This window comes from Littorina saxatilis, linkage group LG5, assembly GCF_037325665.1.
Source record: "Littorina saxatilis isolate snail1 linkage group LG5, US_GU_Lsax_2.0, whole genome shotgun sequence".
In the NCBI taxonomy this organism is placed as follows: Eukaryota; Metazoa; Mollusca; class Gastropoda; order Littorinimorpha; family Littorinidae; genus Littorina; species Littorina saxatilis.
The window spans coordinates 27,244,503-27,260,594 of record NC_090249.1 but is presented as its reverse complement, the minus strand read 5'-3'; the positions used below and the strand labels follow the sequence as shown (position 1 = coordinate 27,260,594).

The following is a 16,092-nucleotide window of genomic DNA, read 5'->3' as shown; positions in this document are numbered from 1 at the left end:
TTGCGCGTTTGCGTCGATGAGAATGCATTTAATCGACACACAAGCTGAACAAGATCACCACGCTGGTGTGTGTTCCAGAAATTATTTAAGGATCCTTTCCGGGTAGAGTCAGTGTTGACTTAGTGACAACTGGCTTCAGACAGCTCATGTTTTCGTTCTGATAATGTTGGCCCAAAATGAGGCCTGGCTTAGTACAGCTCATGTTCTTGTCTGATAGTGTTGGCCCAAAATGAGGACAGGCTTAGTACAGCTCTTGTTCTTGTCTGATAGCGTTGGCCCAAAATGAGGACAGGCTTAGTACAGCTCATGTTCTCGTTCTGATAAAGTGTTTTCCCAAAATGAGGACAGGCTTAGGACATCTTATGTTCTCATTCTGATAGCGTGACATTCGCTCAAAATGAGGACAGGCTAAGGACAGCTTATGTTCTCGTTCTGATAGTGTTGGCCCAAAATGAGGACAGGCTTAGTACAGCTTATGTTCTCGTTCTGATAGTGTTGGCCCAAAATAAGGACAGACTTAGTACAGCTCATGTTCTCGTTCTGATAGTATTGGCCCAAAATAAGGACAGGCTAAGGACAGCTTATGTTCTCGTTCTGATAGTGTTGGCCCAAAATGAGGACAGGCTTAGTACAGCTTATGTTCTCGTTCTGATAGTGTTGGCCCAAAATAAGGACAGACTTAGTACAGCTCATGTTCTCGTTCTGATAGTATTGGCCCAAAATGAGGACAGGCTAAGGACAGCTTATGTTCTCGTTCTGATAGTGTTGGCCCAAAATGAGGACAGGCTGAGGACATCTTATGTTCTCGTTCTGATAGTGTTGGCCCAAAATGAGGACAGGCTAAGGACAGCTTATGTTCTCGTTCTGATAGTGTTGGCCCAAAATGAGGACAGGCTTAGAACATCTTATGTTCTCGTTCTGATAGTGTTGGCCCAAAATGAGGACAGGCTTAGAACATCTTATGTTCTCGTTCTGATAGTGTTGGCCCAAAATGAGGACAGGCTTAGTACAGCTCATGTTCTCGTTCTGATAGTGTTGGCCCAAAATGAGGACAGGCTAAGGACATCTTATGTTCTCGTTCTGATAGTGTTGGCCCAAAATGAGGACAGGCTTAGAACATCTTATGTTCTCGTTCTGATAGTGTTGGCCCAAAATGAGGACAGGCTTAGAACATCTTGTGTTCTCGTTCTGATAGTGTTGGCCTAAAATGAGGACAGGCTTAGAACATCTTATGTTCTCGTTCTGATAGTGTTGGCCCAAAATGAGGACAGGCTTAGAACATCTTATGTTCTCGTTCTGATAGTGTTGGCCCAAAATGAGGACAGGCTTAGAACATCTTATGTTCTCGTTCTGATAGTGTTGGCCCAAAATGAGGACAGGCTGAGGACATCTTATGTTCTCGTTCTGATAGTGTTGGCCCATAATGAGGACAGGCTTAGAACATCTTATGTTCTCGTCCTGATAGTGTTGGCCCAAAATGAGGACAGGCTTAGTACAGCTCATGTTCTCGTTCTGATAGTGTTGGCCCAAAATGAGGACAGGCTTAGAACATATTATGTTCTCGTTCTGATAGTGTTGGCCCAAAATGAGGACAGGCTTAGGACATCTTATGTTCTCGTTCTGATAGTGTTGGCCCAAAATTAGGACAGGCTTAGAACATCTTATGTTCTCGTTCTGATAGTGTTGGCCCAAAATGAGGACAGGCTTAGGACATCTTATGTTCTCGTTCTGAAACAGTGTTTGCCCAAAATGAGGACAGGCTTAGGACAGCTCATGTGTGACGGTCACAACATTGTCTGGTGCGGTCTTCGAGTTGATCCTTCGTTCGATAGCAGTCGAATGAGTTTTGAAGACACGCTGGCTAGTTTGTGAGCTGCATGATGGGTGGGTGTCTGTCCGTCTGTCTGTTTACCTGTCTGTCTGTGTGTCTCTCTGTCTGTCTGTCCATATTATATTCATTTCATCCAATATGCCACAAACGATGTTTTGTTGTTGAGGAAATTGGAACTGAGTGGAGCATGTTCCTAACCGGATATTTTTCCATGAAACAAGTTTTTCTTGTTCTGCGTTTTTACACGAGTACGTTGGATCAGATTCTGACACACCGGTACTGTTTCTTTTTTTCAAGGAACAGGAATGGATAAGAGTATAATTATGTTCCTCAGCGGATATTACCAATGCAGCCACTTTCTTTCTACTTTTCTGTACTAGAATAGTGCATCTTATCTGCCATCTGCCTTTTTACATGGAATGGTAATAAAAACTGGCATGTGAAGGAGATATTTTTCCCTACTTTTTTTTATAATTCATGGGTTTTTTTTAATTTTAATCCGATCTGTAACTGCTGCTGCCTTTAAAAGCAATGGGAATAGAGAGGAGAGGAGCCTGTTTGTAAAGGAATATATGTATCCTACTAGGCAAGGTTTTCCCCCTCCTTGTTTGTTTCTTCTCCGATCTGCCATCACTGCTGCCTTTTTTGGTTTAAACAAGGTTTTATTCAATTAAGCATGATACAATAACAAAACGAGAAACAAGAGAGACACGAACTCAAGCGAACGCTGCCTTTTTTCATTGCCGGGATTTCAACAGAGAAAAATGAGTTCCTAAACGGATTTCTTTTCCACGAGGCTAGACTCAACCTTGAGAGTGTTATATCTAAACCGAGGAGGATAGATTATATCCCCAATTCTTTTCACCCGATCTACCTACTACTGTTGCCTTTGTCGGGGAATTGAAATAGAGAGAAGCATATTTCCCCGAAACGGATATTTTTCCTACGAGGCCAGATACAACCCTGAAAGATTTTATATCAAATCGATTCCTGTCCCCGGCCCAAACACAACCGCTAACAAGTGCGTGCGGGTATGACTCCAGCAGCGGATATCCGGTGTTTTGTCGATTCCATTTGTGGCGGTGGGCCATGTTAATTGCTGGCATCATGTTGATACCCCGGGCTTGCTGCAGCAAATCGCTAGGGTATTACCAGCAAACGATATGCAGGGAGCTGATAAATCATGCAGAACAGGTCGTCCCGGGACCAATGTACTCGTTTTAAGGACACTGGAGAGCGGGCTGATGGGGGGGGGGGGGGGGGGGGGCGGAGTGCAGTTTTTTTTGTCATTTCTGGCGTCATGCTGACAACCCAGACTTGCTGCGGCAAAACGCCTCATCATTAGAAAGCTATTCGCAGGTAACGGACAAGTCATGCAGAACCAATCGTCCGGAGAGCAATGTACTCATAGGATGGATGTGGGGGTGGAGGTGAGGTGGGGGGGGAGGGGGTGTAGGTGACTGCTACTGGATTTTTCATTATGTCAACAAACTTGGCCGTTCCCTACGATTTCAGCATTTCATTGTGGAAAAGACACATGTATAATATTTCACAGTCGGGAGGTTCCCTTTAAAGGTAGTTTCCTTCTCGGGTAAACTATGGTGTTAATCCACCACAGATCTGTACCCGCCTTTGCATGAAACCCCACGGAATAAAACTCTTTCCACTTGGACACATGCCAAAACTCATCAAGTCAAGTCAATATTTATTTATTTTTAAACCTAGGGTTACATGCATTTAAAAAAAACAAATTAAATTACAGTAAACACCCTAGCTGCTTTTTGCTCAGAGTGGAAACTTTTTCTGAATACATTTCGCAGCTGACACCTTCTTCGATCTGCAAAACCCATTCAGCACCCAAAAAAAAACCTCCACAGGAAGCAGCAGAGTTTTCCGTTACGGTGATGTTTTCCGTTATGGTGATGTTTTCAGTTACGGTGATGTTTTCCGTTATGGTGATGTTTTCCGTAACGGTGATGTTTTCCGTTATGGTGATGTTTTCCGTTACGGTGATGTTTTCCGTATGGTGATGTTTTCCGTTACGGTGATGTTTTCCGTTATGGTGATGTTTTCCGTTACGGTGATGTTTTTCGGTACGGTGATGTTTACCATTATAGTGATGTTTTCCGCGACAAGAAGGAAACAAGACCACAGCACATTGTTGTTGTTGTTGTTGTTGTTGTTGTTGTTGCTGTTGTTGTTGTTGGTGGTGGTGGTGGTGGTGGTGGTGCTGTTGTTGTTGTTGTTGTTGTTGTTTTTGTTGTTGTTGTTGAGCATCCATTCTTTATACTCACGGGGCTACTATGTACAGTGGAACGCTCATTTGCAAACCTTCAAAAATCTAAGAAAATCTTTAAATGTGGGTAAATTTACACAGGTAAAAAATTGATTATCTGAGGAATGACTTAAAATGGGAAGGAGCTTTAAAACCAGGAGTCTTTCAATGAATGGGGGGTCCTCTGTACGAGGTAGGCGACTCTATCGTCTAAGTTAGAAGATTACATGCACGACCGTTTTCAATCACCGCGCAGTCTAGGCAGCCGTACTCCGATTTCAGGCGATTCTAAAATGAAGCATCCCGGTTAAGTGTTGTAGGCTATAGGGCTGCAATTTAAGGAGGTAACCACGGAAATACGGGACTCCATAGGATCAATCTAAATAGATATGTTTTGAACACGCTTAGTATACGTTTTAGCTTTAAACACACCTCTACACACATTGAGTACATGAGTAAACATTGTGTCGATGAAAAGTAGAGTGTCGCCAATACAATGCCACAACAAAGTGTAGTAACACATCGGTATTAGGCACACAAAAAATAGGTCTGTTTACGGTAACATAGGCCAAAAAAATAGGGTCGGTAGGTCGGGATTTTTTTTTCTCCAAAAAAACATATTTTTACGTTATTTTGCAAAAAAAACAAAAGATTTTTTTTTATTTTTTTTTCCCAAATGCCAAAAAAAAGTCTAGGGTCGCGCGAAAAAAATAGGGTCGGTCGGGTTACCGTAAACAGACTTTTTTTTTTTTTTTGGCCTTATAACGATGGTAAGAAAATTAGCGGCACATTGCTGATAATTCAGACTGATGATCAGGGAGGGGGGGGGGGGGGGGGGGGGTGAAGTCCGAGCTGAAAAGTGTTAAGCTGTGAAAAGTCCAGGCAGTTAGAACTGCACGTGAGAGCATGATGGTCGGATATGCATATTTAAAACCTCTGCGTAGAAATGGGAGTTGAGCAATACATTACCAAGTTTAAGTTGTATTTTCACTTTTCGGCGCCGTGGATCAATGTACATACGGGTTGAGCAATACGGTTAAGAAATATAAAGTGCGTTTTCATACTGATGATATGTACACATTTTGAGGTGACGAACACACTAACCCTTGTATCCCTGTGGAAATCTTACGCCTATTGATAACCTACGGCACTTTTAAGTAATGAATAAACAACTTTTGTGTATGCCCTTTGCAGACATATCTCTTGCAGCTTAAAACAAAGGTGTACAATTCAGTTCTGTGTATTTAAAAAAGAACTGCTATAAAATATTTTCCAACACTAACTGTGGATGCTTCACACACCTGCGGGACCCTGGTAGGGGGGTGGCGCAAGCAAGTTCTGGCTGCATTCTCTATTAAGCAAAGAACAAAAGCTTCGCAGAAACAAAGGGGAAAGAAAGAAAGACATAGCCATGCAGATATGTGATTGATGAGAAGAATAGATTCGTCAACTTACTTTGACACCGGGAGAGAGTGAAGACATTCTGGCCTTGAACTCCTTGTTCTTCAGTAGTTCATCCATCTTGAAGGCTTTTGTTTGTGGAACAACAGCGATGCACAAAATCAAACTCAAACAGGAAGCTGTGCAAGTCTCTGTGAACCTCAGAAGGAACAGTTTTTGTCTCCCCTTTTGAACTCTCGGTGAACCTTAGGAGGGACGCTTATTTTTTTTATCTCCCCTGTTGAACTCTTTGATGTCTTATGGGACGAAGACGAATAATACGTGTAACAGACTGATGATAACTGCTTGAAGTGTCAGACAGTTATAGGACTGTCAATCTGAGTTTGAGTGAGATCCATTTTGACGATTGAACTTTTAAAGATGTATAACTGAAAGACTTGTCCACAATTTGTCCTGCTTTGCTTTTGGTCTCCTCTCTCTCTCTGAAAACAATAAAGGAGCGTAATTAAGGCACCGTCACACATCAAGCACACAGGAAACAGGCAAAGATGTGCAGGGTAATGCTCAAGGACAGCATGCAAACCAAAATGCTAAGAAGTAAAGAAAGTAAGGAGAGAGAAAAACTGAAGGTTAAAATATACCTTCCTTCCTCTGTAAAAGACCATGTGTAAAACATAGAGGACCTGTCCGGACTTTAACATGAGATGAGAGCATACTTCCACTTGGACACACACCACATAGCAACAGCCCTGGCTGCTTCCCGTGCGAAGTGGGAACGCTCTGTGTGCGAAAGTGGGAATTGTTTGCTGAGTTCTGATTACGTAGATTGGCAGAGTTGTCGGTCGTGATACACGTGTTAAATCAGCATAACATTTCCAATCTGTACAGAAAGCAGCCAGGCAGTTGGTTTTGGGTGCGCGCCCAAGTGGAAGGGTGCTCTTATCCCACCATAGACAGATCTGTGGTGTTGGACCCTGTCGCTTACACAGAAAGGACAGCATTTCTAAACCCAGAAGAAATAGAATTGTCAAGCTTCTAATATTTAAAAAAAAAAGTAAAAAAAAGTAAATCGCTTTAAAAACAAACATTCCAGCTTCTAATTCAGGAAAACTAAAACTATTGCATGCTGTCCAAGGAAAAGACAGACAATTAAAGTCAGACTGTAATCGAATCCTCTGTGTATACTTCGCTGATCAAAGGCAAATGCAAATATACATGTACGATGGCACGGTAGGACAAAAGGCTGACGTTGTCATTGTGTTTATGACGTAAGCCCTGGGTGTTCTGATTTCTAACACACAATGTACCCTCGCCCTGTTATCCAAGTTTATTCTGAGAACTGTTTATATTAAGTCTGCGAAGAAAAAGAACTAGGACAGTTGTGTCAAAAGTTACAGATACAGGGCTTAAGTAATGATTATTATTATCGTTTGTCTTGTATTTTATATCTTAACGAATTACTGCCTTCCATCAAACAAAAATTACATTTACTTGAACTTACATGTTGCATGGCTGAGACTTGATGTTCTCGTCCCACGCGCTTTCGTTCTAGTCTCTCCTTGTGGTTGTTTGAACTGTCTCCCCCCCTCCCCCTCCCGCCAGACCGACACCCTCTTCTTTTTTCTCTTCTGTAGATTCTTTTGTTCCTATTTAGTTCCCCATCCCCATTCTTTCAATTTGTTCTTCTGGTTTATTTTTGTTATGTCCACCGTTATGAAATTGTGTGTAATTTAGTATTGTTCTAGTCACGTAATATAATAATGTGCTTGAGTGCGTGTCCTGGTTGTATGTTTTGATTTGTTTCATGCGAAGAAATTCTAAATAAAATGTTGTTTAAACGAAAGATACAGGGTGAACCTACAAGAATGCACCCATAAAAATGCTAATAACATCTACATTTGTTTAGCGAATTACTTCATTTTCTCAATCATGCATAAGCGGAAGTTAATGTACACCAAATATGATTTAAATCGCTCAAGAAATGTACAAAATATTAACATTCTTATGTGTTGCATTTTTTGGGTCACCCTGTATCTTAAGAATAAGAATAAGAATACTTTATTATCTCATAGAGAAATTCAGGCGTGGTACATAACAATAATACAAACAGGACATTGTTTTTACAGAAGACATATAGCACTATATAACAGGGCAGGTTATAAACACACCTCCCACATACCTCTCTGGCCATTCCTTGCATTGTGCTTACGCATTCAGTCATGAACACATCCATGTCTCACTTACACATCGCACACATGGACATTCTTATACGCTCAACTTACCCATTCACACATGGACATTCGACCACGCTCCACTTACACATTCTTATACGCTCCACTTACACATTCACACATGGGCATTCTTATATGCTCCACTTACACATTCCCACATGGACATTCGACTACGCCCACTTACACATTCCCACATGGACATCTTTAAAGCACTGCGCTTACATATTCTCGCACACCTACGCGTATAACGGACTATGGCTAAACATCATTGCAAAAAAAAAAAATCATACCATACAATATATCACAGAAAATTTACGGACGTACATAAAACCAATACATACATGTACATTACTACTGATTGCACTGGCAGAAGAGGGGCTGAGTCGGGTATGGTGATGTGTTTACATGTTGCCAAGGGTGATGGATTTGGGGATGAAGCTGTTTTGCAGCCTGAGTGTCCTAGCTTTGTGCGTGCGAAGTCTACGGCCAGAGGGAAGGAGTTCATAGAGGTGGGCAAGGACATGGGACCTATCTGAAGCTATCCGCCTACTCTTTCTCACCACACGCTTTTTATACAGGGACTCCACACTTGCTTGCTGCCTGCCAATCACCTTGCTACTGACATTCACCATTCACACTAAGACATTCCTGTTCTTCACACTCAGACCTCCATACCAGGACACAAAACCAAAAGTGATGACAGACTCGATGAAAGAGCGGTAGAAAGTTTGAAGGATAGAAGGGTTCACATTCAACTTCCTAAGTTTCTGAAGGCAGTAGATGCGTGACTGACATTTTTTGTGTATGAGGGTGGTGTTTGCATTGAAGGACAGCTTCCCGGGCGATCAATCATGCAAAACACCAAAGGATTTTACATTGGAAACATTCGTCCACTTGGACATATACCATAAACCCAACAGCCTGTCTGCTTTCTGGGATCGATGTCATTGCTCAAATGATTTCGAAGATTGATGAAGGTGTAAGTTACAAAATAGTTCATAAAAAAAATGCTCACTCTGCCAAGAAGGAAGCCAGGTTGTAGATGTTTGGTGTTTGTTCAAGTGGACGGGGTACGGGTACCCTGGGCGCATGTAAAAGTCTAGATGCATCTGATGTGGCTTGCATAATAGTTTACACAACGGTTAACATGACGGTTTAAATGACAGTTTGGCTTACATGATGGTTTAAACGATAGTTTACATGAAGAGGAAAGGGTGTTCTTTTGAACCTGCTGCAGACAATCAGCAGACATGTGTTACTGTTGGTTGTTGTTGTTGTTGTTGTTGTTGTTGTTGTTGTTGTTGTTGTTGTTGTTGCTGTTGTTGTTGTTGTTGTTTGTTTTTTGTTTTTGTTTTTGTTGGGTTTTTTTTTTTTGTTTTTTGGGGGGGGGGGGGTTAAGTTTTGAATATAAAGTCGAATCTATCTATAACGAACGCCGAAAGGACCGACAAAAGGTGGACGTTATAGACCGGCTGCTCGTTATTGAAAGGCGAATTTTAAAAAGAGAAAAAAACTCGCCGGGGAACCTTTAAGATAGTCGTTATGGACAGGTGGTCGTTTTAAAATGGCGGTCGCCAAGACAGGTTTGATTGTAATACAATTTGACCAGACTAGCCTGTTCGCTGGGATGATTATACGCATGGCTTCTACTATTGTCTAGCATTATCTTGCATTACGCGTGCGTGTGGGCGTGCATGCGTGCAAGTGTGTGTGTGTGTGTGCGTGCAAGTGTGTGTAAGGGTGCCTGTGTGATCGTATGCGCTCGTGTGTACGTGTTGGTGGGGAGTTTTCGTGTCTGTACATGTGTTCATGTGGAGGTCCGGGTATCTGTGAGTCCGTTTTTAGACTGCAAAAGTAACTAGTATGATGTCAGTTCTTGGCATGTAGGATGCTAGTTCTCAGAAACCAAAGGACCTAGTTCCGCTTGTTTCATTCATGGGCAGGATTTCTCGGTCACGTGGCCAAAAAAAAATCAATACCAATTATCGTCAACAGAAAAGCACTCCTGAAACATTATTACAGGTATTGAGGGTATCAAGTAACCTCATCCCCAGCTAGTAACTCAATCATCACCATCATCATCATCATCGTCATCGTCATCGTCACCATCATCATCATCATCATCATCATCATCGTCATCATCATCATCATCATCATCATCATCATCGTCATCGTCATCGTCGTCGTCGTCGTCGTTGTAATTGTCATTACCACCACAACCATCATCATTTTTTCAGTTGTGCGTGTTGCATTATCGTGTGTTAAACTTAAACAACGGTTCTTTAATTATACCTAGCAAAGAACTGTTAATCAATAATCTCGTTAAAAATCGTTGAAGCATATCTGTCCACACTTGCCAAAAATACAGAAATAAATCTTTGCATGGGAGAAGGGCCAAACCAGCGTCATCGCGGTTGTCTTAGAAATATAATGAGTCCGAAAGCGGTACAAATAAATGTACGAGCACTTACACGCCAAATAATCAAATCAATGATTTCTTTTCTAGTCTGGGAGGTGAGGGATGAAAACCAAGAGCACATGTCTTTGTTGTTTTCCTAGACACAACACAATAGTTCGAGACAATCCCTGAACAAATGACAATTCTTAGAAGTTCGGTAATTTTACAAACACAAATTTGTAACGATTAAACAAATTAATTGCAACGGTTTTATGTCTCCCTTCGTGCACCTGTCGTCTTTCTCGTAGAAAGTGAAAGAAAAAACGGAGAGACAGACAGACAGACAGACAGACAGACAGGCAGAGAAACAAACAGACAGACAGACAGACAGACAGACAGACAGACAGAGGGGTTCCGTTTCTTGTTTTTTTACATTTCAATCACAAGCCATGCAGGTCATTTAAGCGCTGCTTAGAATAGCTGTTGAAGTGGTTTAACGACTATTCCAAGCTCCTAATTACTTCGCTGCGAGATCGTTATACCCTATTTATCTTTTGTTTATCAACCACACAATGAGCAAAGGTAAACAAACACTCCCAAACGCTATTCGCTCAACCAAATTAAAATACAGAACAAAAATAAACATTAATAATTACCACACGAAACAATTACACACTATCCTTAGTGACAAACCTTCGACGACGAAAAAGTCGATTATCTTCAGATTCCCTTAAAAATCCACCACAACTACAAAAACAATCGTTGTATTTTCAGCAAAATGAAGCAGTTCACCTTGTTTCCTTCCAACTATCACATTCTTTAGTTCTCAACTCGAACGAAAAACTGTCAGCAAAAAACTCCCTGTCCAAAACCCCACAGGTTTTGACATTCCTTGAAACTACAAATGGTCTCGGCTGTGCGTGTCTCGGTGGTTCTCACGAAAAATGGCCGCCGAGCCGCAGACGACAATTTTAGCCTTCTTTCACCTGTCTGTGTAGAACTGAAAGCAGCTTACCTGTCCGACACACACTCACGGGGACGGCGACATTGACAGAGGGGAACAGGGGGATCCGAAGCGATCGAAGTCGTGTGACGACATCGAGGACAATTGGTCGTTGTAGCGTCGCTGGTGGGGGATCGGGTGGCTGGTGCCGTTGTCGTCGTGGTTGTTGGTGGGGTGGTATTTTCATGAATGTTTTCGTTTGTAAAATGTTCATATTTTATGATGTAAACTCTAACAAGAAGATGGCATTTAAGATGGCATGCTGGATCGGAGAGGAGGGGATCCTTGGTTCCGGAAGCCCCCCAACCCCCCCCCCCCCTCCCTCACCCTGCAAATGTTCCGTTTTTCTCAGACCCAAAATTTCCTTTCAAGTGTTTAACATTCAACAGCTCCTGGGGGACAAGGACCCCAGACCCTCGCCTGGCCAGCCCCTTTACTCATGTCTCATTTGGGAAACCCTTTCATACATTAGCTCCAGCCATGATCCCAATGAGAAAGATCTCAATTCCCTCGTCAGTAAAGATACCAAATTGGGTGAACAGCTCGTAGTTTGTTTTGAACATACGGGATATTCCTCCAAAAGCGGCGTATGGCTGCCTAAATGGCGGGGTAAAAACGGTCACACACGTAAAATTCCACTCGTGCAAAAACACGAGCAGGGCCGGACTACCGGGGGGGTTATGGGGGTTGCGCAACCCCCCCCCCTCCCCTAGCCTAAACATGTACCTTACTTATTTATTTTTTTTTATTATTGCTTATTTTATGCCGTTTCATGGAGCGACCATTTTCCTATCTCAGAATATGACCTACCCGTCAGCTTCAGGGGGCGAAGCCCCCTGACCCCCACAAAGAGGGGGGGGGGTGGGTTCTAGGGTTTCCGGACCCCCCCCCCCCCCCAGCCAAAAAATAAAAATATTGAATGAGGTATGCATTTCTTTATTTTACATTGAGTTTCAATTTTTGGGGTATTAATCAGTGACAAAATCTGCTGCCTGAAACTGGTAATGATCATCCTCAGAATGCACCAGATTGCACCATTTTGCATCCTTTTTTTCAAATTTTTCCGGGGGGGCATGCCCCCGAACCCCCCTAGCAAGCTAGGCGCTTCGCGCCGTCGGCTCGGCGCTTCGCGCCTTCACACCCATATCTTCACAATATACTTTTGAAAAAAACCAGTCATAAAATGAACTGATCCGCCCCTGCCGCCAGGGGGGACATCCCCCTGGGCCACCACTGGCAACCCCCCCCCCCCCTCCTCTTCGCCTAGTCCGGCCCTGACGAGTGTACGTGGGAGTTTCAGCCCACGAACGCAGAAGAAGAAGAAGAACATACGGGATACAAGTGCATCTAAAACAGCATTCTGATGTTGAAAAATCATCGTCTCCTCCATTACTCGGCCAATTGAACAGATACGAAAAGAACTCTCAAGTAATGGAAGGTTTAATGAAAGATGAATAATCCAGACGGCTCAAACCACAAACAGAACCAAGAACATTGACATACCTGAAGTTGACTAAATCGTCTAACTAGGGATAGCTTATTCGTGATGATTATTTTTGATTAAGCAACGGTTCCTATAGCTTCGAATACCCGATTTTCGGAAATAACTCTGTCGGGTCTTTTAATTGACTGGAGTATGTGCGTCCTTTCCAAAGAGCGAGGCTGACAAACGTTACTGATCAGGGGGCTCAAGCGATGATGGTGCAGTTACCATGAATAATAACCACCGATCCGATTTCCATGTTATACAGTGTCTACTCGATATGATGTTCCTCTTCTTAAAAATAAAATAAATAAATAAAAATAAAATTTAAAAAAAAGACGTTCAGAGGAGCTCACTATTGACTGCCACCATGATTGATTTCCTCACCAGTAGCCTCGCTGCAACTCTTCTACAGCCAATAAAAAACGTTATTTCTTGACTTCGCCTTTTCTAAGTTTTGGCTTTACGTCTGTCTCGCGCTATCTTTCCAGTAACCTCGTCACGACGTCCCCTCCCGCACGCACTGTGTGCACGTCGTTTTGAGGGTCAGAGTGAACTGCAAAGCCCTTATCGCCACCAGACAGGAGACGGAGTGTTAGTGATAGATTTAAACTCAGGCACTGGATTCATTGCACTTTTTTTCTTTTCCTTTATTTGATTTTCTACATTCATATGAAATTGTGCTCTCACGAGTCATTCTTCTTCTTCGGGTTCATCAGGTTTCAACGGTTGTGTCTCGCGCATCTAGTCTGAGACCAACTGATGTTCTGAAGCGACAAGTTCGGCGCAGGATAGGGATTAATTAAAAGCTGATTGGCGGCACTTGACCGCATGGTCTTCAACAGCTCCCCGCAGTTTAGTCTGTGGAGTAATCCCCTCTGGTCAAGTCTGGTCTGGCAGTGGGGCAAGGCGAGGGCAGTTTAGTCTGTGGAGTAATCCCCTCTGGTCGAGTCTGGTCTGGCAGTGGGGCAAGGCGAGGGCACACTTGCAGCACGTCATTACAGTCGCAGAGAGCTGTAGCTGAGACGCATATCCTTTTTGGGTGTGTCCTCAGACCGCAGTGTCCTGTACGAAGGCCGAATATGGCTGTTTGCTCTGCACGACTATGATCAAGGACAGGGTCTTGGTTGGGCTTCTATATATATATACGACTAGTGTCTGTGTGTCTGTGTGTGTGTGTGTGTGTGTATCTGTCTGTGCGCGATGCACGGCCAAAGTTCTCGATGGATCTGCTTCAAATTTGGTGGGCATATTCAAGTAGACCCGGGACACGACACAACCTGGTCGATATTTCAACACGTGCTCTCAGCGCGCAGCGCGGAACCGATTTTGGTTCCACCTCAGCTATTTTGGTTCCACCTCAGCTTACCCGGGCCCCCATACCGACACACCATAGCCGCTACACCACATCACAACGCCAAAGTTCTCGGTGGATCTTTTTCAAATTTGGACACCGTATTCAGCTACACCCCGGACACAATATCATCGATGAGATATTTCAACACGTGCTCTCAGCGCGCAGCGCTGAACTCATTTTCGTTTTTGGGTTCATTTCACCATTATAAGTAACTCTTCCTTATCTTCTCCAGTGTTTGGCGTTTATCTCCCTTCCTTCGTGTGGCTTTCCCGTTCAGTTGTAAGTTACTACACTGCGCTGTCCACTGCGCTGAGCGTCTTCGGATATTCCCGGCGTTCTGTTACTGTTACCTATTTTTAGAAGGTCAACGCAGTGTACAGAACGTAAATTGGACCCGTAAATTATCCTCACTGTAAAAGTGCAAAGGTCGAATCAATTTATAGCCACGCGAAAAATACACTGTCATCTATCTCTCTATAGATACGGCTTCTCTGTGTTTGTGTGTGTGTGTGTGTAAGTGTGTGTGTCTCTATGTAATCAACACCTGTGCATTCTTCAGTTCTGTTTGTGATGTGGTCTGGCGGCTTTTGTGTAATTTTATGTACTGGCCTTCCTTTGAGAAGCCATAACTTGCTCAGTCCTGTTTGAGTGGAGTTCGCCTCCAAAGGTGATTAACACGGTTACATTCGTCGACAAGGATGGGACTCGACATGGTCAGGAATGGCATTATGGCCACTGAATCATTTTCGTGCTGTTCCCATTCCACGAATCTGGGAGGGACCTAAGCTTGGCGGGTCCATAGTTCGGACCCGGCGAAGCCGGCGTACGGCTCTAAGTACTTCTTCCCGGCGAAGCCGGCTACCCGGCGAAGCGGGTATTCATTCTAGTGTAACCATATGCCGCCAATTTGAACGTCGACATTCAGCGGCTTGTGATGAGTGTCTTTGCGTCTGGGGAAGACAGGGTTGGGTTAGGCTAGCCGGTCTGCTCGCTTGTTTGCAGAAATGCCTCAGTGTGTTGGTATCCACTGAAGCACTTATCTGGGTTTCTATGACAAGTCGTGCAGCAAACCCTTCAGGATTTTAAGGGACCTTTCAGTCGTGTTTGCTGTGAGAGCTTGGAGCACAGACTTAGAGTCTATGAAGATGCCAATTTTGTTCGTGTCCTCCATGGAGTTGAGGTGTTCAGATACTTTTTTGAAGACGACCCCCGCTGCTCGGAAATTGAAGCAAATTAGGGCTCCATTGGCGGCAGAGATGGTCTCAGTGGGCCTTCCTGCTTGTCGGATGAGTACTCCACTTCCTCCATTTCTTGTTGCTCCTCCAGCACAGCCATCGGTGAAGACATGCGTCCACTTCTGGGCTAGAAACCTCCGGTGTAACTCGTCCAGGGTGAGGACTTTCAAAGCTACATCATTCTGTTAATGGCTTTTTGGAGATCCCAGGGATGCTGGTTATGATACGAATCCAAGGCTGTGTGTAGACCTTTAGAGGTCTGGGTTCTCGTTGGAGGATGTCACTGTTTTATCTCTGGCATCTCGTCAGCTACTGGTTCTGGCTTAGCCGTTTCAGTCTGTTCTTGGTGGGTTATTAGAACTTTGAGTGAAGGGGTGGCTCTTGAGTCGTTTTAGATTTTGTTTTCTTCTTGGGTGAGGAGTTTTGTTCTCCTGTGACTGAAAATTAGCCATTATTAATATGTGGACGGTCAGGTACGTGATCAGGGCTTCCCACGGACGACCCTCCTACAAGGTCCCGGGACCCCCACTTTCAATTTTTAGAGGGTCCATGAACCCCCACTGCAAAATTATTGAGAGTTCCAAGGCTCCAAAAACCGAAAAGTCCCGGTGTACTTATAAAACATTGTGGTCTCACATAGAGTGCTGTGTACAATATCTTACGATTGCAGCCTAAAAAAGTACATACGGTACGCACGATAAAGGAAATTTAGAGCGTCCAAGGACCCGTTCTTTTAAAGTTTAGTGCGTCCCGGGACCCCTTCGATACATTTTCAGTACGTGTTTTTGTCTTCTAGTGCGTATAGGACGCAGGGACGCGCACTTTGGGGAGCCCTGATCAGTGATTAAGCTCAGCCAAGCTATTATTCAACAAGGTTA

At 43.6% G+C, this 16,092-nt stretch overlaps 1 protein-coding gene across 2 annotated transcripts in view; it reads right to left on the bottom strand.

The window, feature by feature from the left end:
* The window catches only part of LOC138966729 (uncharacterized), a 27,788-nt gene extending 16,601 nt beyond the window's left edge, over positions 1 to 11,187 (bottom strand). The window contains exons 1-2 of one of the 2 annotated variants that reach the window (XM_070339052.1): positions 10,830 to 11,187; positions 5,562 to 5,989 (exon numbers count right to left, since the gene is read on the bottom strand). In XM_070339052.1, the coding sequence (XP_070195153.1) occupies positions 5,562 to 5,627 (66 nt within the window). In that variant the 5' untranslated portion in view covers positions 5,628 to 5,989; positions 10,830 to 11,187. The remainder of the gene's footprint in view (positions 1 to 5,561; positions 5,990 to 10,829) is intronic. The other variant, XM_070339054.1, reaches the window with a different exon arrangement.
* Positions 11,188 to 16,092: the final 4,905 nt, after the last annotated feature.